Raw genomic sequence first — 24621 nt, 5'->3', positions numbered from 1 at the left:
AATAAAAAAATAGCTGAAAGGCAAGTAGATTCTATATTTGCACCTTTAATAAAATATATTTTTAAATTAGTCTTTAATACATATTACAATTTATTATATATATATTCATGTAAACCCAACCTTTCTCTATATTCTCTTCAGTACAACGTACGATTCTCTTTTGGGGTCAGGTCAGGGCAGGTCAGGTCTTAGCCCCGGCATCACTTAACAGCCTGGATATGGCTCAGCAAACCAGCGGAAATGTGTCGCAGCCATTTTGCCTAATTGGCTTTGCCTTGCTAGACCAACAAAAATTATTTGGAAGATAAACCGGAAATGGCGCAGCATTGAGCTAAATATATAGATATGTATATCTAAAGATTTCGCAGCTTTTCCCATTGTTTTGGCAACACTTTTCCTAATTAGTTGAACGAATATTTAAACAAGAGCCCAGTGGAAAACTTTAAAGTGAATGCGACCGATGTATATTTTTTCTCTTTTACAAAAAACTTTCAACTGGCTATAAATCAGCGAGACCCCGCTCTTTCTCTCTGCCCGCTCTTAACAATTCCATTACAAAAATTAAAAGCAAATGCAAAGAGAACTTTTTCATCCAGAAAGGCCGAAAAAAATGCCAAGAAAATAGTTATTAAATATTTCTTTGGCTCAATTGCTGAACAAACTTTTTCCAGCACCTACGGACTAAACGAAAGGCAAGGAAATCCACCGGCCAAAAAAAAAGACACCCAGAAGTTGATCCTGATAAAGTTTTTGTATATACATACATATATATATTTTTTTGTATATTTTTTACTCTTTTTTTCTGTTCCTTTTTCAACTATTAATTTGCCTGATTATCGTTTGAGTATTTAAATTTATTATATCAACCCGACCCTAGCAAGTTCACCCTCAGAGACACACAAACACACACAGAGAGCTTCTTGAGGCGACTCCGCCATTTTCCATTCGCGCTAGTTGCTCAGGCAAACAAACTTTTAAATTCCATTAAGTGCAATAAATTTTGTAGCTGATATAGCCGGGCATAGCGGCGCCCTCTTCCGACCGACTTAAAGATATAGCCATATAGCTTCAGGTGTGTTTGCCTGGGCGCGAGGGTGAGTTTAATTAGGCGCTGCAGCTAATTAAGCGGGTCTTGGCGGAAATAAGAAGGAAGCTTTAAGTTGTAGTTATGAGAAAGATCTACAGATATGTAGTTTGGAAATTATAGAAGTCAGAAAAGGTAAAGAACTTGGCCTAATTACACCTCAGACATTCCAGGAATGTGGCCAGATTGAGAGTTAGTTGGCTTTAAATATATTATTTAATAATATATTTCCATAAACATTGATGTTTTAGCTTGAATTAAATAAATAAATATAAATACAGAAATAAAACAATAAATTCCACAGCGAATTCAACAAGTTACAAAAAAATCATAATTCCAAAGTCAAAATCCTCACTCACTAACCTCAACTAATGGCTAATATATGCACAGACCTCAAGTTTATCTGCATGATTAACGAGTAAAGGTGGTTTTCCAAGGGAAAAAAGTGAAATAAACTTTCCAGACATTTCAAGAAAACCTGGCCACAAGCCAATGACTTCTCAAATATATAAGGAAGGCTATGCATAGACAGCCAAATACACTTTTCTAGCAAGTCTAGCCACAACTGTATCGAAAGTCAAATTCAACGCACACAATTCGCTCACGAGAAAAACTTTGAATTAAAATTTATGAAGTAAATTATTTGATTTCCTAAAATTTCCATCGAAAGAGGTAAGCAGGATGAACTCTGATGAACTAAATCGAGAGACTGCCCACGAGCAGATGATGGAGGAGACCATCAAGAAAGAGTTGGAGAAAAATGGAACCATGGCGGCTATTCGTAGTGAAATGCACTTGAAGATCCTTCAACTGCTAAGGGGTGAGCAGGACATGCTCAAGCCTAATCTCCTCACCGGCGAAGCCACTAAATCAAACAAAACTCCCAGAGATCAGAGCCTGATCAAACTAATTAACCAACTAATTATGGAATTCTTTAATTGGTTTGGCTACCGACACACCCTGGAAACGTTTCGCATGGAGACCGGGGATGATGTTGCCATTCGCAGTGAACTGGAGGAGAGGCTGTTTATCATACCCGACTCGAAGGACCTTCCTCTTCTGGCTCAGCTGGTGATGCGCGATTGGAAATCGAGTCTGCCTCAGAAGGTTCAACGTCCAGTTTCACAAAACTCCAAACCCAAGGAGAAGGTTAAGGTTCTGCCAAGCCCAATGGATGTCAAAGTCAAGAAATTGATTCAAAACAACCAAAAGCTTATTGCTAGTGATCCCATGCGAAAAGTCATCACAATCAAACATTCGGAGTCAAAGCCATCTCAACCTCGGCCGATAACCAAGAAAGCGAATCGAAAAGTAAGCATGGAAAGCTCGGAGTCTGATATTCTCGAGACTGACTATAGCGAGGAGTCTGAGGACAGCGATGCCTATGCGGATATCCCTGATAGACATGTCTTTGAGGATGACTTACTGCCGGAGGGAAAGTACATTTCTGGTCAGGGCGAGGAGGGGGAACTCTACGATCCAAAAGGTTTTTTTCAGCAATATCAGGAGGGACTCCCCACCGTTAATATACCAAATTCGTCCAAGAAACCAGTGACACCGAAGAAAAAGAAATGTGAAAAAATAGAAACAAATGGTTTCAAGGGTTTCGAACTCGGGAACAAATCCTCAGGCAGTGTCAAGCTGAAGAAGGCGAGCAAAACTAGACCTCCCACTTTGGCTGACGAACCCGAAACCCACATTAGGGGCATCGAATTTGACTCTGAAGAAAGCTGCGACGATGATGCCAGCCTCTGATATCCTTCTTACTTCATTTAAGCGAAGATTTTAAGTAAATTTGTAGTCCATGTACAAACAATTGGCTTTCAAAGCGATCCTCCCAAGGGCAGCCATTATGATGCCAGGCTTTCTTCCTCTTCCAAATAAAGAACACAACTTCCTAACACACAACTGGCCTTCGTAAAACCTCATTAAATTAATATATTTCCAGTCGATACTTATCACTCGTAAGGATCTACTTCCTGGCCGTTCAATTAATTTAATGCTGCAATTTCCTCTGTTGGAAGTTCGTTGTTCTCCTATTTAATATGCGAAACACAAACCAGAAGGTTAACAATTAGTTAACATGCCCTCGGGGCAATGAGAGGTTCCCCTCGAACCAGAAATCGAGGTCGTTGGGTCCAGGGTGTGCTACATCGTTATAATTGAAATCAATATCCCCCAGATGGTTCAGTGCGGGTGGCTATATGTGCAGCGGATGCCGCCTGTCAATTGGATTGCATTAAAACGGCGTGCGAGTCTTAACACCATTAATTACAACGGCAATGAGTCAATATTATGACAGTTGCAACTGCGACCCCAACTCAACAAAGGAGCTGGAGAGCATGACCACACCAAGGACATGGACAACAACAGCGCCCACGACATCTTCAATCAATTAATTAGACCTATTTGGGGGTCTGATGAGAGGGTCTCTGACCCTTTCAAGCATTTCCGTAAATTTGATTGATTTTATGCAGATGGTGAAAGGATGTGCGCACAGCCTAGGGACAATCAATAAGATAGCTGGGCTTAACTGAATGCTGAAAACTGATATTGCGTTCAGGTGTGGGTAGGCATTGTGCTTGACATGTCAAACGAGTGGAAACTCATGTGATTTCTGTGGGGTATTGATGGCCCAACTTAAATCAGGCTTTCAGTAAATGCAAAGGGAATAAAATGAGGCAGTTTTGCAAGGTGGTGATTTAAATATAATAATAATAAGTAAAATGTATGTATAATATTAAATATTTTTTTGTAAAGATTTAAAGTAAACTTAGTTGAAATTTCTTTAATAAATAAACTTATATTAAGATACCTTATATTAAAGATCTTTTCTTAATTAAAAACCGAAAATACCATAATAAAAATGTTTTTATATGAGCTCACGTTAATTCGTTCTTCAGAATATTAATGAATGAAGAATATATTTCGAAGCAGTATATTTATTTCTGTTATTTTCCTACATTATAAGTCGACGCTTCCTACCTTTATAGCCCTACAATACCTCCTCGACTTCATCAAACCCCCAGAAGGCACTCAAATATGGTATATAGCCAGTATAAACGACCTCCAACTGGTGCCACGATAAACCAATGTTCGCATTTGTGCAATATATACACGATTGTTCTCCTATATATATACACATATCCATGGCATATCAATAACCTGTGTGGGCTGCGTACGAAAAATGCAATTTTAATTAGCCAGACGTGCGACAAACGCACGTAGCGCACATAACCACAAGATGGTGCTGCAATTAGGCGGAGCCATCCAGAGTCCCCGTCCCCGTGGCGTTTCCTGGTCCCTGGCCCAGTCACTCAGTCATCGGCTACGTGCCGCTCTGCCAAACAAAATTATGTGGCCAAAATGTTCGCGGAGGGAGGTCGGAGGGCTTTGGCCAAATTACTTTATCGATTTGCCTGGTACATTTGTACAGTGCGGCTTGTTGCATACATTGCCCGCCGCCGAATGAGCCGACAGGGCTGATAGGGATGGAGGGACGGGTTGGATCGGATTCCGCTGGATGACCACGCTAACGAGCCTCATTAGTGGCATGCGTGGCGTTGGCGGCATCATTCGGTGCCCCGCGTTGACATGTGGATGCTGCCGGGAACGTGATTTCTTCTTGGATTCAGCGCAGTAATGATTGCCAAGCGGCGAAAGATTGCAGAGCAATTGAAAGCAGGAAACTGCGGGAACATATGGAACGTCTACTGGAATTATTTTGGTATTCTTAACTTAAATATGGCTAAAATTAATGCTTTATTCGTTATTTTCAAGTGTTTAAGCTTAAAAAATATGATAAATTCCAAGCAAACCATTTTGTATAATTAAATTAAAATCCTTCTCACTTGCTACTCAGTCACTCAGCTCAAAAAAGAATTAAATTTTCTTTGTCAAACTAATCTCATTTGATGCCAAATTAAGTTAAAACACCATCAGAGTTAACTTAATTTCTGAAATTATGAACTTCCAATGGGTTTTGAGCAATACAAACAATAAACAAATAAATTGCCTTAGTCTTTTCCGGCTCACATGGCGTATGTGTAATATTTTTGGTCAGTTTTCTGGCCTCAGCTCCAGCAGATTCGTCCAATGATTTGCGGTTTTATTCGAGAGAGCCGAGTAGGACTGCATGGGGGAAAAGCTTATGAAAATTTGTTCGGTTTGGCCCACATTGTTTACAGCAATTTTATTGTGGCCAAGTTTCGTCTATCATTTTGTGGCTTCTGGCCTTAGACCACATGTAAGCACATATAAATGTTTAATCCAATCATGGCCATAACCTCCCAAGGGACTGCGTCGGACAGGCAGTTCAACTTTTGTGCGAGACCAAACTTTGATGAGTTGACGAAAAGTGAAAGAAACGAGACATCGTGGCTGATCACCACAAACTTAATGACACTTGAAATAAGCCAATCATGGCTTGACTCCAAGTCACACAAATATGTATACTTGTTTATGCTCATACTATAAGTATGCGACATAACGACCAGGCTGCAGTGTAGCGGAAAAACGCATTTTAGTGATTCTTAATGCGAAAGCAATTTGAAAAGTTGTCCCAGCATCAAAAAAAAGTTATAACGATACAGAGGACATTGTTAGTTCAGGAAGCAGGAGTTTCCTCTTCTTTTTTTGCAATAAAACAATAATAATTAGCAATATTTTCATATGTTTTGCAAACTTTATTATAACTACAATTTTAATAAAAATAAATTGTATACAATTACTTCATTTCTTATTTTCAATAAAAATAAATATGAATAAAAAAGCAATAATGGACTGGAATAATGACAATTAAAGTTGGAAACTATTTCACAACCAACTTCTTTAGGGATAAAAACTGTAACCTAGTTGTTGGCGTAAAGTAATCAGCTTACCAACCCCTCAGTAAATATGAATGCCCAATTTAAGCAGATCACATATCGCAGTATTGGCAATAATATCTGATTTTGTGGGGATTATCTAGAAGGGCGAGGAAGGACAATCAAACGATTGCAATTGCTGCTATTAATGTATTGGAGACACAACACTCTACCAGTTTATTTCTACCGGCTTGTCTATTAAGTTTTCCATTACGTCAGATAGCGATCAGGACACGCCTGCTCGGCAAACATTTCCCCACACACACACACCCAGACCCCCTCCCTGGGTGTGTGAACATATGGGGTAACTTCAAACGTAAATCGAATAAAAGGCCCAAAGTAAAAGCAGTTACCAATAGCTAAAGACGTCAAGCCTTCCATTCCCAGATTCGCCAATGTGTGAGCGAAGGAATGAGACAAGGTCCTCCTGGCAAGTGCAGTGTGAGTGAGTGTTAGTGTGTGTGGGAGTTCCATGACAACAATGGCATTTTGATACTTTTGTATGAGATTTAATGAAATTTGAATCCTTTTGTTGAGTGGAATGACAACAGCAAGGAAGCTGTTGTAGACGCCGAAGGAGAAGATGCGAAAAGTGGCAGGAAGCAGGACGCAGGAAGGAGAAGAACAAGAAGCATTCGCCTTTGGGCAAGTTTCGTGTGGCCACACTGAGAGAAATATTTTATTGATTTTAAATCCCTCGCCCTAGAAATCCCAACTTGTGGGTACTACGCTTATAAAAATATTTTCCTTTACTAAAAGAAAATTGCTCCTTAAAAAAATTGATGCGAAAAATCCAATACGTTTACAAAGTCGCCCTATTTATTTCTCCCAGTACCTTCAATATTCATGTAGTTAAGGGATATGTATGTCGGTATTTATACGTATAGATAAATGTGTACATTTTGGGTGTCCTACAACAATAGTAAAACAATCTTCTTAATGCACACTTTGGCCTAAAGGAATTTTTCCACTTGTAAAGCGATACTTATAGGACATAGAAATGCGTTCCGGGTTCGGGATCCAGGCCAGCCGTCCCATTTACCCACCCGACCTTCCCAGTCATGCGTGTATTTATAGATAGGAGAATATATATATATGTATATATATTGACAGAGAAACATGTTAATAAACAGCTGGAAGTTTGGTTTATTGTCATCAGCAAAACTCTTCAGAAAGAAACATCAAGTCGATGGGAATAAGATTTATACAGACACCCGCACACGCACCGAAATATTTGAGACAATATGCTCGGGGGAGCTTGCCGAAAGGGTTCTCTTGTTTGTCGGGGGTATGGCTGAGGTATCAATAACATTGTTGTCCTGGGACAAAGATTGGGTGTGGGAGTGGAAGAGCCAGTGGGTGGGAGGTGGCGCCCAGAACAACGCAGCTCCTCTTGAGTTATATTAGTTGCTTGACAAAGATGCCGGTTGGCAGCCACGAAGGATGTGTGTGCTTGTGTGCGAATTTGTGACGATGATGTCCCATCATTGATGGGCACAATCCTCGGGACTTCCGCTTGCCTGTCCCACTTTTCTTGTTTTTCCATAGGTAAAACCAATTTTTAAGTTTTATTTCATATTTGTCAATGTGCAAAGTTTGGTTCTTGGTAATATAAATCGGAGATTAAATATACATATATAGTAATATTATCAGTGTCTAAATTTGCTTACTATTACTATTAAAAATCGATTTATTGCATCTTAAGACTATATCTGTTACTTATACACACTCTAATTCTCTTCCTTAAACTTCCCAAGACAAGAGCCAATATTTATGTACTCCTTCCTATATTTTGGCAAATTTACATTTAATTTTTGGCCCTGACAAGACACTGAACATGCAATTACTGGCTCCAAGGATGGTGATGCCTTGAGAGTGTCACTTTGAGGCCATTTTGTCGTATCAGGATACACTCTCAATGGAGAATACAAAGGACTTCAGCTTATTTAAAGGTATTTCATTGCTCAACTGGCATTTTAGCGGTTTTGTTGGTCGGCGGCAATAGCGTCTTTTTCTCCAAGTTTTTAATTAAAAAATTACTCATATCGCTTGCGGGTTGAATATAGTGGTATATAGTGGTACTCCCTCTCCTTGGGGAAGATAAATTTCCTGGCTTGACGAAATATTCATGTGGTTCCCGGCTGAAAGAGGAAAACTGTGCAGCAAGTTTATGAAAATTCTTTGTTTATGTCAAGGTGTGCGTCGAGCTGTGTGTGTGTGTTGTCTGCGTGTGCGTGAGTGTGTGGAAATTGTGTTGGTTTGTTAATTTTGCGCTGCCTCACCGTTGCTGTCAAATTTATATGCTGGTTAGCTCAGCTAGCAAAACTTTTCGGTTTTCGACTGATGAACGCACATTTGTCTGCACACGTGTCAGTGTGATTTTCTAATTTATGAGCCCAGTTAAATGTGGGACACTGTTCGCCAAAAAACAGAAAATTCAACTAGAAATGTACAGTATATATATTTTTAGAGAGTGGATTTATATGTTCCGGTATTCACATTCAGAAGTTTTTTTTTTCAATTATATATTCATACATACGCAAAAAACAATTAAAACTAAAAGTATCCAATTATTCCAAAAAATAATAAAAACAACTGACTGAAACCTGAAGCGGAGGGATTGGAGTGACCGGTGTAAGTTACAATATTCATTGTGCAAGCAAATAAACACAAGCATGTAACAGAACAAAGCTCAAATGATCCAGAAAAGCACAAAACAAAACCTGGCAAAACAATAATGTTTGCGTTTTATTCCAAATTAGAAAACATTCTTGGTCTCTCTCATCTCAATAAGAAACCATGAAAAGGTAGAAATTACATGGAAAATAGAAAAAGCTTTGCACACGCACATGCCAGAACATTTATTTCGTATTTTGGCAGCTTAAATATTTCACAAACTAATATCAATTCAATTTGTATGCATTGACAACACTGCGGGTGTGTGCTTGTGAACGAGTGTGTGCCTATGTGGAGGAGAAGGAGGTGTCCTCTGCCAGGAGGTGAGTGTATGCGCACAGGTGAAGGAATTTAGGCAATACGAATTATTTATGGTTTCCTGATAAGAGCAAAAGGTAAGGCGATGTTTTAGTACACAGGAGTGTACACAATCAACATTTAAAAATGTTTTTATTAGGAACAAGTGTTTGTGCTTATTTCTAGTTTCCAAAGATATTTGGGAATTTTTTTATTACTAAAAGCAACCTGAATCTCGTAGGTTTAGAGAATCTTTAAATTATTTAAAGTAGTAGTAGTAAATTAGTAAACGTGAATATTTAAATATACATTTATTTGTTACGGTTTAAGAATAGTTAATACCTTGTGTTTTCTAATTAATAAAATTTAGTTAAATACATAGATACAGCCCTGCGCTTTCTGAAATATATATTTATTATAATATATTTTTATTCACAAATATTTTATTCGTAACTCCCACGTTTTGAATTAATATTTTTACTTCAAAAATCGATACATTCTCAACTTTATGGCGGCAAAATTATCGCTTGAATACACCAATCGAGTTCCTTTCCTAACAAGTTGGCAGCAACGTGTTGTGGAAAATACAGCTGTTCCATTTTTACAGTTGGCAGCCCTGGTGGTGCAGAAATCTACGTGGAGGCAGAAAGTCCAACGCAAATAATGGCAAACAAACCGAAAAAAGAGGAAGAAAGCGGCAACGATTGGAACCAGAGCGACGAGGATGACAACTGGGACGACTGGGGCGACGACGAGGACAAGTTTGTCCACGTGGAAAAGGAGACGCAGTCGCAGCAGGAGAAAGATGGCAGCAAAAACAACGCAAAAGCTAGAGAGGATGTGGTGGTAACACCCAAACAGGAACCCCCTGTTGCTGCTCCGCCCACAGTGACCTCCAACACATCATCCTCGTGGGGCCTGTGGGGCGGGAAGCTAAGCTCCGTGCTAAGCACAGCTACCGAGGGATTGGGCACCATAACCACTCAAGTGAACCAGGGCTTGAATCAGATCATAGGCGTGCCCGACCCCGAGGAACTGGCTCGCATCAATGCAGCCGAACAACAGGCGGCAGCCAAGGAGATGCCAGTTGAGGGCACACACCGGGAGAAAACACCAGCAGGAACGCCAGAAGAAACCACAGAAGCGGAAGGCGAGGCGTCACCCGCCTTTGGTCTTGGTTTCGTCACTAATTTGGGCACAAAGGTACTGAACACGGGGCTGGACACCCTGGAGGGCATTGGCAAGAAGACCATGACCATACTGCAGGACAACGATCCTAAGCTGATGAACAAGCGGAAGCTCCTGGGACTGGAGGCCAACAAACCGAATCTCAGTGCTCTGTTGCTGGAGGCGAAGAAGGATGCAGACCAAATGGAGGAGTCGCTGCAGCAGTTGCGGCTGGAGAAGCAAAAGGCGCAGCTCCGCTTTGAGATTCTCTTCGAGAACTACTGCGGCCTGGTGCACTACGAGGCCCTTGAGATCCTGTCGAAGGAGTCCTGCCTCAAGCTGGACACTCTCCGAGATGCGGTTAGTGGCAACGCTCTGTCCGAGCTGCAGGAGACAATCAATGAAGTGAAAGAACTGCTTGAACTGGAGGATCTGGAGTGCGAAAGCGAGGGCGACTACGACTCTCAGGAGCTGAGCGAACGATTGGCGGGTACCATTGCCGATACCGAGGTGGAGATTCAGTTTGAGGATGTGGCCAAGTGAGTAGTTTGTAACTTAACCCAAAGTCCTTTATTAAGTGGCTATCATTAAACCCATAACAGACACTGGTCGCTGTGCCTGGAGTGGCTGACATCCGATGAGGCCACCTCTGCCGATCTGGAGCAGGCCTATGCCAAGAGCATCCACGCTCTAAGCGAAGCCTGTGCCCTGGAGATGTGCAAGCTTCACAAGATCGCCGAGCTGCTGCTGGTGAAACCACATCACAGCACTGCCAACGAGGTGGACGGCGTGGTCAATCTCTGCAAGCAGTTTAATGGACACCTTCAGGGTCTTACTCATAGGTACGCCGCTATTTTAAGCAGCAAGCAGGAACCTGAGGAGGCCAAGGCCCGGGTCAGCACATTCTTTTCCGAAATGCTATCGGGCGTGGAGTTCATAGAGAAGGCCTACAAGCTCTTTACGCCCATCCTGCAAATGGGTGCTGTCTAAGCAGATCAAAATCTATTTGTTGTCCTTGCTATTTTTACGATTAATGTCCTCTACTCCCCTTGTTTTCCATATATAAATGTATACAAAATATTATTGAATACCATGCAAATTATTGTGATAACATTCCAGTAAAAAAAGGGTTATTTTATTGGATTTAAGTTGATCTTAAAGGACAATTCAAAGGTTACGGATTTCTTTTTATTTCGAAAAAGCAACCTGTAGCATTTGTTTTTATATATTACCGATAAGTAAGGCGCGGGGATAGTTTTCAAACTGGCTCAGTATAGTTTCTTAACGACTTCAACGCACGTCCAGCCCAATAGCTTCAAAAACTAAGATCAAATTCAACATATTAAGTTTTATTTCGAATAAATTCCTTTTCTATCATGTCTGCTCATGGTAAACGGCCGGTAATCCTGCTAAAGGTTCCATCGTCTGAAGATTTATATGGATCCGCCATGCGTCGGCATAACCTGGAACCGATTTACATTGCTCCCGCGCAATTAGTGTTTAAGAATCTAAAGACACTGCAAATGAAGCTCCAGGAACCGCACAGATACGCTGGGATTATCTTTGCGTCCCCCCGATGTGTCCAGGCTGTGAACGAGGCTCTGGAGAACGCTCCACTACCCAGTTGCTGGCGCTCTCTAAACAATTACTCCTTAGGAAAAAGCACCCACAGCTTGGTTTGGAATACCTTGCAGAGACTGTCCACTATGGGCGATTACACAGTGAATGCCAATAATTTGTGTGACCTGATCGTAGAAACGTTTGGACCCAAGCGGGAGCTTCCGCTGCTAATGCCCTGCGGCAATGGAGTCGGACATACGCTTCGACTCCGGCTGGTGGCCCAGGGATTCCGGGTGGACGTCTGCGAAGTCTACGAGAGTCAGTCCCATCCGAAGTTTATCGACCAGATGCGTCAAGCTCTCAAGCTTAAGCGAATGGAGACGATCGTTTTCTTTGGGCCCTCCAGCGTCCGCAGTTCCCAGGAGTTTTTCGACAGCTTCAACGTTTCCACCAAGGATCGCAAGCTGATCGCTGTCGGAGATGCTACCAGAAAAGCCATGGAGGACGCGGGCCTGCAGGTGAACGCCGTGGTGGAGGCTACGAATGTGGATAAGCTGATTAAGACCATTCAAACTTGATGATTTTTTGTTATTAGTTGTTTGTACCTTGGTATGTTTTTCCAAATCTGTTTAGTGCTGTAGCAGAGAGTAATTCCAAGAATAGTTTTATCCGGAACTCGATCAAATCTGTTAAATAAATGTTCATTAATAATAAATGTAGTTAAAGTTAATCAATGATTTGTAAACCCCCGTAGTATTATTTGGCGCCCTGAAGTACGGTCACATCGCTGTCGGTCACTATGGCACATCGATGTAATTCTATTTTGGTTGTCCGAGCATTTGTTTTGTTTTCTCTATTACGGTATCCAGGCGGGTATAGTTGCCAGGATCTTCGAACATCCAATTTCGGTGGCATTATGGCAGCATCTAAATCCGCGCAGCTCTTCGCGTGCAACTTCGAGGTGTTTGGCCGTGTGCAAGGTACTTTAATTAGCCATCTACCTGTTCTGACCTAACTAATCTGTCCTTTTCATTGCAGGTGTGTTCTTCCGCAAGGTAAGTGTCCATTTTCTTGACTGATTAGCAGGATCTATGTAAATCCTTTGATTTAGTTCACGGCACAGACGGCCAATACGCTGGGCATCAAGGGCTGGTGCATGAACACCAAGGACGGAACGGTCAAGGGCCAACTGGAGGGACCTCTTCCGCAGCTCAACGAAATGTAAATGTCTGGGAATCAGTGCTAGTCAGAAGATTTAACACCTTCCCCACAATTTGCAGGAAACATTGGCTCCAGACCAAGGGCAGTCCCCAGTCGAGCATCACGAAGGCGGAGTTCTCGCCGGCAAAGGAGATCGATGCCTACACGTTCAGTAGCTTCGAAATAAGGCGCTAAAGTTAATCCTTGAAGGAACACCACTCGAGGCTCAACATATTCAATTATAGCTTAGTGTATTTAGCTCTGTTATGTGAGACTTGATCTTGTCGGCTTATGCCCAGAAACTCTTATTCTGTAAATCACATAAAACATATTAACAATAATTTATAATTTAGCCATAAAATCCCAAAACAATAACAAATATATCGAAACACCTATCGCACGGTTGCATTCCATGGTAGCAGCCCGCGCCCAGTGTTGCCATATGCCGAAAAGTAACGCAACCCTCGGCTCGTCCCGCTCGCACACGCAACCCTGCGCCGCGCCACCGCCATAGGTGACGCACAAGTGCAAGCGAGACAACCGGCTGCGCGGCATGCGTACTTTGGTCTGGCAGCCAGGGCACAGAAACGAGTACAGCTTCGATACGATTCGATACACGTCGTTTTGCCAAAAGCGTAGCAGGGCAGCATGAAAAAAATAAATGAGGAAAAAAATTCGTGAAGAGAACCGTACAATTCCCCCAGCGCGAGTCACGCCATTGTGTAAGCAAATAGTTGGCAATTGTGCGAGCATTGTGCGAAACGGCCGAATTGTGCGTATAACAAATATACTACTTAATTTTTAAGCAATTTACAAATTCTTGCGTGCTGCCTGCCTGTGCTTGCCTGTCGGTGTGAATGTGGGCATGTGCATGTGCCTTTGTGTTAGTGAGTACTGGACAATACTTTCGCGCTGAAAACGTTTTTCTGTTCCCTTTTCGTTTGAATCGGGCAAATACAGTAGAAAAACTCACACAACTGAATTAACTATACTCAGAATTTAATACCGACATGCGGAATACAAAAAATGGGATTGTGTAAATAACTGAAAATAGTGGATCACACAATTGCACGCTGGTTCAGTTCGAATGTGTGTGTGTGTGGTGTGCCAGAGTATGTGTATTATTGCTGTAAAGGCGCGAGGAGCTGTTTGCTGCTGCTAATTGTAGTCGAAAAATTCAATAAATGCAATTACATAAAAACATGGAAATTACCACGAATAATAATAGGCCTGCGCGCCAATTTTCCGCCAGCAGATGATGCAAAATCTCGGAAAATTGTGTTTTTCCCATCGAGAGCAGCAGCGATGATTTCGTCAGTATGTAAGAAGTCTGTCCCATCTCTGCCTGCCCGAGCCCAAGTAAATACGCTCTAATGTGTGTGTGTGTGCGTGTGTTCTATACAGTTTTTTTTATTGCGCATCATTGTGTGCAATAGCGCGCGTTCTGACCTCTCTCTCGCTCCCGCTCAGCTAGAGCGCGGCTGTGACTGTTTTAGTGCGTGTTTTGTACATAACACGCCGGAAAAGACACAACGAGATTTCTTTGGGAGGCGGGCGGCAGAGCGAGATAAAAAAAATACACAAATATTAGCGGCTTTTTTTGTTCGATTTGGGGAAAGAGTTAAGCTGAGATAACGAAGTAACCCGACACATATATGTGTGTGAGTGAGAGTGTAAGAGCAGTTTATAAAACAAAAAGTTTGCCTGTCGTTTTCATTCCAATCGTCGCGCTTATCGTTTTACTAAAATAAATTATTGTTTTGGTTTTGTTTACGTCTAAAGTGACCTGACCAGAATTAGCCCGAGCTTCGCGACCCAAATGCGAGCTACCCAACTATGGCACCAGCGCTCACAGCCGAGCCATTAAGCCCCAAGGAGAAGCTCACCAGTACCGCCTCGCCTTCGGCCCGCAGCTCCTCTTCGGACAGCGGCGCAGTTGCCGGCGGCGGCACAGGAGGAGCAGGTCCAGGCTCAGTGGCCAAGAAGCCATCGACGCCCACGCCGGCCACGGCCACAACGCGCGTCACCCGCTCTCGGGAAGCTGCAGCCGTAGCTGCCGCAGCAGCAGCAGCGGCGGCAGGCGGTTTGGCATCATCGCCGGCAGCCACTATTCCGCAACTGCGATCCTCGCAACCGAACAATAAGCGAAAGTCCGGCGGCAATAAGCCAAGCAATGAACCAGCAATGGGGCTGAGCACAGCCCCGACTCCACACAGTTCTAGCAGTAGTGCCAGCGCTGGTCCTTCCACGCCGGATGCCGGTGTGGCCTCCACCAGCGCCTCACCAGCGGTGGTGGAGAAGAACAACAATAGCAGCAGCAACACCACAAACACACACAGCAGCTCGCCTAAGGACAACTCCACGGCCCAGCTGCTGGCGGATCTGACGATCAACTTCGAGGAGGCTATCTCCGCGGAGATTTGTCTGAGGAAAACGCTGCCGGAAGTAAGCCTTGGTAAGGAGCCGGCCACAACGCCGGCAGCCGCCACGAGCTCCAGCTCGACCACCGAATCCCCAGGTGTCAGCGGAGAGGCAGCAGCTGAGGATCAGTCAATTCCAGCCGAGGAGGAGCTGTCCAAGATCGAAACAGATAATATAGAGGGTAAGTGTAAATTTTTAACTGAAAACCAAAAGCTTACCTGTTTTGGCATACTTTTTTAGAGCGCCTCAGTCAGCTGGATGGCAATGTTATTGCCATGTCAGAGGAGCTGTTGCCTCCTCCGCCTGAGCCAGAGCCACCAACAACACCTAGCAGGCAACAGCAGACGCCAGTCAATCCGGCGCAGGATTCCCCGCGTTTGCAAGCGACGCCACAACAGCAACAGCTGACGCCACAGAGTACCGCAGGATCGATTAATTTCCTCAAAGATGGGGCCGCTGGCGCTGTGCTAGAGGATCAGGATATCGAGGAGGTGCTCAAGGCGCTGAAAACATTCGACGGCGCCCATGTCAATCCAGATGCTATCTGTGATTTCTTCAACGAGGTGTGGGAGGAGGCGCCACCCGCTGCGTCCATGTCCGCCACGGCGGCACCTGCAAGCAGTGCCCCCGAGCTGCCAGATATAAAGCCCAACTTCAGCGGCACTAGCATCCTTCCCAGCACCAGCAGCCTTTCCACCGCGAACGTAAGTGTTAAGCAGGAGCGTCCGTGGGAGGAGAGCCATGCAGAGCTAGAGCAGCAGCAACATGTGATCACGCGCCGGATCGATTTTCTGCTGCGCCGGATGCGTAAGTTCCAGGCCCGTCAAATGTGCCGCCACGCCAGCGGAGAGGTGGCCGGTATTCTGGAATGGTCCGCCCGCAGTTCCCACAAGACTCCCAATCCGGCCAGGAGTGCCACACTCTCCGAGCGGGAGGCAACTGTTCTGTCGATTGTCTCTGGACGACCAGACTGTGCATTCTGGGAGGAGCAGAAGAAGCATCCACTGCCGGCCAGCCAGATGAGCAGTGTAATTCGGCATATTGGCACAGCGGCCCGGCATCAGCAGATCTGTCACACGGCCACCGGTACCTCGGCCACCTTGGCTCCATCTTCCAGCTGGTTTAACAGCTCAAACTCCACAACGCTGCCGGGTAAGCGTCCGCGGAAGAATCAGTTGGATACGACGCCCGGAGCAGGAACAGCAGCAGCAGCGGGTCTTTCAGCAACTGGTGCAGCAGCAGTCATGACGGGGTCAAGTACGGATCCGAATACGCCGCGGGCGGACGACATTGTGCCCGGCTACGACACTTATGTGACCAGCGAACTCACCCACGTTGCCGGTTTGCTGCACACAGAGCTGCGAGAGGTTCAGAACGCCATTGATTCTGATGCCACAGAATCCAGTTCAGGCGGCGAGTCCGCCGATGAGATGGTCACATATAACAATACCCAGCAGCAATCGCTACCCATGTAAGTGCATCCGGCCTTTTAGACTTGATTTTATTTGTAGATGCTCTGGGTGAATTTCCAACTAATCTGCTAGGCTTCCAAATGTTTTTTGGGTCTCCAGCTTTTTTAGCCACCCTTTTCTGTCAGATTTTTTGATCGATTTGTGGTCTCATGTCCGATAACATGGAGGTATTTGGGTATTTTACTGAAATGAATGTTTGTCGATTTATATGGTTGTTTTTAGTCTTTGTTGGAGTTACTTTTTTGACAGCCCTTTAAAGTAGGTTCTTTATACTAGATATTTAAGGTATCCCTGAGCAGATGCCACATCATTTTCTTTGCTTTTTGTAGATTTATGTCTGGCGGATCAGATTTAAATTAAATCAAGTTGCTTTTTTTCAATTCCTATGAGGGCAACCTTAACTACGCAATTAATCGATTTTAATTGCTGCTATGACACTTTTTTTTCCGGGGATCTTATCAACACATTTTTTGTTGCTAGCAATTTGTGCTCTAGGAAGTTAAAGTACTCCCATAATATACTTGAACAGCAATATATAAATGTATTTACCATTCATATCATTCCCAAAATTAAAATAATTAATTATTTAATTTTTATTCCATTCAATTCGTTTCAGAGCACGACGCGCTGTTTGGCGTTACTCAAAAGATCGGGCCGCCATAGCCCTGCGATGGTCGTGGGTCTGCTCACAGTTGGCCGATCTGGAGATGAAAATCCGCCAGTACAATGACCTCCATGTGGAGCTTTCCCACTCCAAGGGGGAAGTCCGACTTGAGGCGACTGTTAGCCAGTCAGCGTCGCCTGCGAATGGCCTAAAGGAGGAGCCGCCATCCGATATGCTCTGCAGTCGGGCTAGGCCACTGGTGCTGTCAGAGTTTCGAAAGCGCAAGCTCTTCCAGACCACTAACATGCACACAATATCGAAGAAGGCGGCGCGACCCAGCAACATCAAGTGCGGCTGCCAGTGGCCCCAGGTGCCCTGCACCCTGTGTACAGGTCGAACGGACCCCACGGCGCCCCGTGAGCTGGTTGAGACGATGATGCCCGCCAACCGGGTGGCCCTGATCGATGCTGGCTACCATCCAGTGCTCAGTTTTGCCAGCGGTGAGTGGGAAATTGCATTGAATTTCCATTTCTGGATTTGATACTTATAGATTAACTAATAATCAGCTAGAAAACTAGACTTGAAAAAAAACCTACGACCAATAAATAAGCATTTTCCAAAGGAAAAGGTGGACAGTTTTGTGAATTTGTGTAACCATTACAGAAAACACTAAAGTCTAGAACAGTTTTAGGCATAGCAAAATCCAATTGAAGGCTAACTTTTAAATATTTTTTTCATTTTTTCCTATTCAGACAAATGAACCAGTAGACTAGAATAATTCATAAATCTCGAAATACTTAAAATTCCTGATTAAAACCCTAAAATAATTATAATGAAGTAGGAACCGGATTGGTTGCATTTTAAATTAAAGAATGCCATTAAGTCGTTTTCAGTGAAAACAGGAAATAGCGCCCTGAAAGTGATTTAAATTTGGGAATGCTTGCCGAAAACCTTTTAACAAAAAAAAAACACCACTTCAATTGCTTCTTTTTAGATGTCAGCCAGTCTGTTCACTTGGAGGCCGTTGCCCGCCAGCCGGACTGGCAGTATCGCGTCATGCGCTCTCAGGCCAAGGCCATTGTAAAGGCCATGTGGAAGGCGGAGCGCGAGACGCTAGCCTCCGGCGGTAGCGGCGGACATGCAGGCAGCCGCCGGCCGGGTGATGCGGTCAAGCGGCGATATATACGCCGCAAGGAGCGCAACAATAACTCAAATAAGGAAGCGGGCAGTGGAGCATTAGCAGCCGGAGGAGGCGGTGGCAGTGGCGTCGGGGGAGGGGATAGCGGAAACGGTACTGGTACTGCTACTACTACTTCTTCTACTACGCCTACTACAACGCCACTTGTGGCCAACAGTAAATTATTGTAAACATGACAAAATTCGATAATTTATTAACATAAAACAACAACAATCTTTTGCATCTCTTCTTTCTTTTTCTTTGCATCGAAAATCAACCAAAAACACGAATATTCCAACCAATTCCACCAACCACCACCAACAACTACAACCACAACAACAACAACTACCAATTGCTTTATTTTGCCATTCCGTTTCTTGTCTCCGTCTCGTCCCGTTTCCGCATTCAATTTACGGATTTAATGCAGCAGCGGCGGCAACGGGCAGGAAGCAGCAACAACAACAACACCCAACTGGAGTGAACAATTCCAGATCGCAGTGGCCAGACTCTCGCCAACGCCAACGACAACGCCACCAAAGTCCCTCCTCAACCTCGATCTCGGCACACAGCGGCGCTAAGAAGTCACGTAAATCCACCAACAATAACAGTAGCTGCAATTCCATTCAGCAGCAGCAATCATCCGGCAGCAACATCAACAACCATCACCTCAACGGCTACGGGGACCAGTGGGGGTCAGAGCAGAGCAGTAGCAGGAGTCGTCGCAACTCCTCGCCCACCCACAGTCATCGAAACGAGAGGTAAGCTTGAATATACGAATCGCTGGTTTCAACATAAATATATCGACTTCTTTCGCTTAGATCCTCGGAACGCCGTATTCGTCCCATCTACGACATCGACAACATCGTTATACCCTACAGCATGGCCGCCCAAACGAAGGTAGAGATTCTCCCCTACAAGGAGATTCCAACGCCCAAGTGAGTACTTTTACACTGCCATCTTGGGGGGCGTACAACTCTGATATCAAATTGGGGAATTATTGCTGCTTTCGGCTCCCATTAATTACTATTCTAATCATTAACGATGTGTGTTCCCTCACATCTGCAGGTGGCGCATTGTTGACAGCGACAGTGATAAGGCGAAGCAGTCGGCGGATGAGTCAGCGGAGTGCAAACTCAGCAACGGCAGTGTCCCAGCAACAGCGACGTCAGACGAGCTCTCCAACACACGAACCAATGCCCTACACCCCCCTCAAGAACAAAAGCTGCTGGATGAGCAGCCTCCAAAGGTCAACGGGATTAGCCAGAAGGAGACAGTCGTTAAGCACAATAACAATAATATTGTTAACAATAATAACAACAATAATAAGAATGGACTGGTAAATGGCAATGCCAAGACGGCTGAACCCAAGGCAGCGGCAGCGAAGCAGCACAAAGTGGAAAAGAAGGAGGAGAAGGGGAAGAAGCCTAAGCTTAATGGCAACATTTCAAAAAATCTAAATGCTAAAACTGCCGAACATCTGGCCGAGTCAACTGCAGAGATAGAGCCACCACTGCCCAAGCGGCTCAAGTTGGATAAGTCCGCGGACGAGGTCACCAAGCCCAAGGCCAATGGTCAGGCTAAAGCGCCCCTCATAGAAATGGAGGAGGAGGAGTACAATGAGGAAGATCTCTCAGATGAGGCTTTCATTGCAAGACATCAACGCGCCCTGCTCGAGGAGCGTCGCCGTTTCGAGACGTTCCTCAAGTTTCCATGGAGCACCAGATCCCGAGCGAATCGCCGTGCAGATAGTCGCGCTGAATCGAGCGGGGCCAACACTCCGGATCCTGCCTCCCCTGCTCCACACCACGGCGGAACTGGGGCAGACAACGAAAGCATTCCCTCGCCGCTGGCACATCCACTGGAGGGGTTCAACGAGAGCGGCGAGCTGCTAATGGGCGGCCAGTCGCGTAAAGCCCGCCGTCGCACAACGTCTAGCAAGCTTAAAGATCAGACGGAGCGGCGCAGCACCACGCCCGATCTGCGGGAGGTAAGTCAAGGGATTTTCTCCTTTTAACCGAATCTCCAAAATATTGTCTGTTACTTTTCTAACAATCGCCTTTATTTTTTTTTTTTTTTTTTGTGACAGAGCCATGCGCTGATGCAACAACCGTCACTCTTTGAGCCTTTGGTCTTTCCACTCTCCGAGGAGGTCTATCAGCACTTGTTGGCCGAGACCTACGCAACGCCCGCGTCAATACCCAGCACAAAGCGGGCGAAAACCAAGTCCGTGTCGTCGAACTGCGACGGAAGCAGCTTCACAGGAGCCGGCGGTAGCAGTGGCAGTCGACGAAGCAGCAAGTCCAAGACAAAGCTGAATAATGGGCAGATCAATGGTCACCCAATGGCGGCGAAGATAGACGTTATCGAGGATGAAATAGAAAGGGTAGCTTTAGAAGGAGATGGTGGACTTTCAGAGCCGGAAGAGGAGGATGTGCTGCTAGAGGTCGAGGACGATGACTATCCGAAGCATCATCTTGCACCGCTCGACGATGAACAGGAATCGACGCCAGATGCTGAGCTGAATCTGTACGATTCGGCGATCGATGCGTATCTGGGCGATCAGGAAGCTCTCGAGGAGGACATGGCCGAGGATCCCTTCGAGGACGACGACCCCAACGATCCGGAGTGGAAAAACCGGACCGACGGTTCACGCAGCAGACGCATCTAACAAAAAACAAAAACAACAGCCCAAAGGATATAACTCGTTTTCGTTCTTTAAGTCTTTTTAAATGATTCGTCAATTTTTAAAAACACCAACACAATCGAAATCAGCCCGCGCAGAGCAACAATTTTAACTTGTTTTAAACGGATTTGTTTGCACTCATAACAACAGCATTGCCTACTCCAAACAATCTTCTAAGTTATTTAGTTATACGATCCCGCAGAGAACAGCAAACATATATATAACACAAAGGAAAAAAGAAACAGAAACCAACTAAGAAAAACAAGAACACAAACAAAAAACTCTTGAAATAATCAATGTAAATACAAGCCTAACACTTAGAGGTAAGAAAGTTATCGATAAATGTAAACTAATTAATCTGGAAGCGCTCTGACCATTATTGAGATCATCGAACGCCCTCACCACTATACCACGTTGGTGTGTTGTGTTGTGGTGTGGTGGGGGTGTTCGGTTCAAGGGATGGTCATGTGTGGCGGTTAAGCAGAAACAGAAGAAACAAACCAACCCACTTGGGCTTCAAGCCAAAGTGTGCTAAGAATAAAAATAGTAAGCTATCTTTATATAAATATAAAAACACCCATTTAAATATATATTATATATGCATACAGACATACAAATACATACGTGAGAATGCCAAGAGAGCAGAGTTAGCTGAAGATTTGAAATGTATTCGCACCTGCACGCAAAAAAGATATAGGAACTAAAAACAAAACACGATAAATGTAAATTGATCAGCTTAACCCTTACTCTAACATGTAACGAAGATGGCTGTAGGCCCCTAATTCTTATGTTTTGAAAACTTTATCAACTGTATAGAGAGAAAAAGAGAGAAATTTTGAGGAAGAAAAGCTCGGAATGTGAAAGAAACGATCGATATGTATGTAAATGTACTTTAGTTGCTTATGCGTTATCATTTATACCTTAAAAGTTAGTGGCTAATTATAGAGATTAAAAGCATAAAAAAAGAAGCAAAACCTAGTGCGGCTATGTCCGTAGAAATGTTTTTTCTGATTTACGTTTTTTACTATATACTTCGTATGTATGTTTCACCGCAAAGCTAGAAGCAAGATTCTGTCGTTAATACTTAAACAAAAAAAAAGAAGAAATACAACCGAAATGTGAAGATTAACTAAGGACCGTGAAAATACAGAACTTTATATTCGTACAAACTACACATGCCAGACCCATGATCAAGTAGCCTGGCTCTCTTGGAGGGGAATCGTCAACAGATGGCGGACATTTAGCGACATGTGTGCTGTGGGTAGCCCAGTCTGTGGTGACTTCATTCAGTCGGCCACTGAACTGAGAGGAAAGATGATGGTAAGATGGAAACCATCCCAAAAAACTTGGCTTTTCAGAATCTGAGTTTGTTCTGCAAATTGTGGTTTTCTATTGCAACAGCTTTCTTTGATTTTCCTGCTGGCCTGGAGCATGCAGCTTGGAGTTTTCATTGTCCAAGCAGATACTGTGGCTCCTCGCACACCTGAGTTGTCCTCAGAATCCATAAAGGAACTTGTTCTAATCAGAAAGACATTGGCCAAACAGGCGCAAAGGCTGAGGGGCCTGGAGATCAATCTGCACCATGTCCTGAGCAAGGTGGTTTTTCTAGCCGATTCGGACATCCATGCTCCTCGCAGTTTCTCATCAAAAGCTGATCCTTTGCTAGAGCTATCGGAGCGACTGAATACATTAATGCAGCGACTGGAACAGGAGGCTAATACTAAGGCAATTCTAGAAACACAAATGGACTCTACGAGGCAGCACAATAAGTGCAATCAAATTCCAGAAGTTTCCCCAAATGACACTGTTCACTTGAATGTTGCTCAAGTTAAGGAACCCTCAAAAGTTGGTGAGTCCTACTTACAAAGATATTAGCCATAAGCTCACCTGCAAATCCTGCCCAGAGTTCTACCAGCCTGAAAAATCCGATTGCTTCGAATTAGACGAGCGAGTGGATGGCGTCTATAGGTTTCTGGTTCCGGAAAGGAATGAACTCCAGCGAGACTTTTATGAGCGGTACTGTGCATTCGCCACGGACGGACCCGCCTGGACGGTGATCCAGAACAGAGGAGTCTTCGATCCCGCGGAGAACTTCAATCGCAGCTGGGACGAGTACCGTGCGGGCTTTGGCCATCTGTCCAGGGATTTCTGGTTCGGCAATGAGTTCACGCACAAGATTCTCTATCGCGACGATCACGAGTTGCGCGTGGAGCTGGGCTATAATCAGGGGGAAGAGTTCCCGGATTGGGCGGAGTACTCTCTGTTCCGGCTGGACAGCGAGGGCTACAACTATCAGCTAGCGGTGGACGGTGTCTTCCGGGGTTCGCTGCCCGACGCCCTGGAGCCGCACATTCACCTGGACTTTAGCACATACGATCGCCGGAACGATGGCCAATCCGCCGGAAATTCCTCCTGCGCCGAGCACTACGGCGGCGGATGGTGGCTCGATCGCTGCACCAGGTCCAATCTAAATGGCGAGCACGGTAACCAGAGAGCTGGTCCGGCCATCCTCTGGTCGTATTGGGGGACTGGAACGGACACTCCGAAAACCTCGCGCATGATGATACGGCCCGTAAATTTCGACTCTAGTGGCGATCCGGCGAATAGTTACGAGAATTAAGCGGCGACGAACTTCGAAATTTAAATAGCAATCAGCAAATGTTGCTTGAACGTTACCGATAGGTGGCCCTGCAAGTGGAAGGTGGCGATAGGTATCGCATGAAATTAAAGCTCCACCGAGGGGTTTCCTTCAATTTTGATACCCTTATTCAAATAATATTTTATTAAATGTTTTATAATTTGCACTTTAAATTTGACGACTATTTAATTACACATCACTAGTTCCTTACGATAGATCGAATGGGTATCGAAAGGAAATTACATGTCCTGTAGAATCAGAATTCGACACCGTATTTACATTAGTTGACGTGTAAAAAAATATATTAAAATAATTATGGTAAAAATATCGTTGTTTTTAACATTGATTTTAAAGCCAATTTCATTAAAAATAAGATAAGTTCTACAATAATATTCCAAAAAATGTATTAAATATATATACTATTTGTTAATCCATTTCTTTCAATCCGCAGAAGCGATGTTTCGAATATATCGATGATATCGGTGCTTGCCATCGATGTTTACCCACCTATAGCATCGCGTTTTAAAAAATCAAAACAAATCAAAACGCGCAAGAAGACGGTTTCGGTTGGTTCCCATAAAAAATAAAAAATTAAAAATAAAAACATATTAATTTGTTTAACTACCGTTAGAACATTTTGGCCGTTCATTATAATATTTCAAAGGGTAGTTGCGTTACAACGGGATGAGCTGGAGACTGCCGCTCGTGTAAGGGCATCGCGTTTGTTTTATTGATTCGCAAACAGTGGGAATCCTCGTCACAATTCAAACCGAAAAC

At 44.2% G+C, this 24621-nt stretch overlaps 6 protein-coding genes and 1 long non-coding RNA gene across 16 annotated transcripts; 6 read left to right on the top strand and 1 right to left on the bottom strand.

Annotated features, from left to right (window-relative positions):
* Positions 1-1630: 1630 nt before the first annotated feature.
* LOC108080951 (uncharacterized) lies at positions 1631-2992 on the top strand. Its single transcript, XM_017175863.3, has one exon. It carries the CDS (start codon positions 1766-1768, stop codon positions 2837-2839), a length of 1074 nt encoding a protein of 357 aa, XP_017031352.1. The 5' UTR covers positions 1631-1765; the 3' UTR covers positions 2840-2992.
* A 6419-nt stretch (positions 2993-9411) lies between these two features.
* Positions 9412-11172, top strand: LOC108081044 (protein FAM114A2). Its single transcript, XM_017176014.3, has 2 exons — positions 9412-10628; positions 10692-11172. The coding sequence occupies exons 1-2, from the start codon at positions 9586-9588 to the stop codon at positions 11077-11079; spliced, it is 1431 nt and encodes a 476-aa protein (XP_017031503.1). The 5' UTR covers positions 9412-9585; the 3' UTR covers positions 11080-11172.
* A 176-nt stretch (positions 11173-11348) lies between these two features.
* On the top strand, positions 11349-12368 carry Uros2 (Uroporphyrinogen III synthase 2). The gene has a single exon (XM_017176015.3). It carries the CDS (start codon positions 11466-11468, stop codon positions 12225-12227), a length of 762 nt encoding a protein of 253 aa, XP_017031504.1. The 5' UTR covers positions 11349-11465; the 3' UTR covers positions 12228-12368.
* Positions 12369-12433: 65 nt separating this feature from the next.
* Positions 12434-13244, top strand: Acyp2 (Acylphosphatase 2). The gene is made up of 4 exons (XM_017176016.3): positions 12434-12629; positions 12688-12704; positions 12761-12870; positions 12930-13244. The coding sequence occupies exons 1-4, from the start codon at positions 12449-12451 to the stop codon at positions 13042-13044; spliced, it is 423 nt and encodes a 140-aa protein (XP_017031505.1). The 5' UTR covers positions 12434-12448; the 3' UTR covers positions 13045-13244.
* A 196-nt stretch (positions 13245-13440) lies between these two features.
* On the top strand, positions 13441-22378 carry nsl1 (non-specific lethal 1). Of its 10 annotated transcripts, none has more exons than XM_017176010.3 (9): positions 13442-13621; positions 14632-15451; positions 15511-16741; positions 17359-17846; positions 18341-18637; positions 18954-19281; positions 19342-19458; positions 19589-20510; positions 20610-22378. In XM_017176010.3, exons 2-9 carry the CDS (start codon positions 14686-14688, stop codon positions 21189-21191), a joined length of 4731 nt encoding a protein of 1576 aa, XP_017031499.1. In that variant the 5' UTR covers positions 13442-13621; positions 14632-14685; the 3' UTR covers positions 21192-22378. The 10 variants fall into 10 exon arrangements, with proteins under 10 accessions (XP_017031501.1, XP_017031500.1, XP_017031499.1 ...); XM_017176009.3 differs by having other exon boundaries at positions 18951-19281; XM_070287094.1 differs by having other exon boundaries at positions 18341-18643.
* Positions 15288-23233, bottom strand: LOC138928872 (uncharacterized). The gene is made up of 3 exons (XR_011445276.1): positions 23094-23233; positions 15489-16925; positions 15288-15420 (listed from the first exon to the last, which is right to left on the bottom strand). It is a non-coding gene; the product is annotated as an uncharacterized lncRNA (long non-coding RNA).
* On the top strand, positions 22397-23826 carry LOC108081047 (fibrinogen-like protein A). Its single transcript, XM_070287095.1, has 3 exons — positions 22397-22526; positions 22608-23055; positions 23111-23826. The coding sequence occupies exons 1-3, from the start codon at positions 22455-22457 to the stop codon at positions 23824-23826; spliced, it is 1236 nt and encodes a 411-aa protein (XP_070143196.1). The 5' UTR covers positions 22397-22454.
* Positions 23827-24621: the final 795 nt, after the last annotated feature.

Source organism: Drosophila kikkawai, chromosome 3R (assembly GCF_030179895.1).
Source record: "Drosophila kikkawai strain 14028-0561.14 chromosome 3R, DkikHiC1v2, whole genome shotgun sequence".
Taxonomy (NCBI): Eukaryota; Metazoa; Arthropoda; class Insecta; order Diptera; family Drosophilidae; genus Drosophila; species Drosophila kikkawai.
Note: the sequence above shows the minus strand (reverse complement) of the source record. Positions and strands in the feature narration are given on the sequence as shown.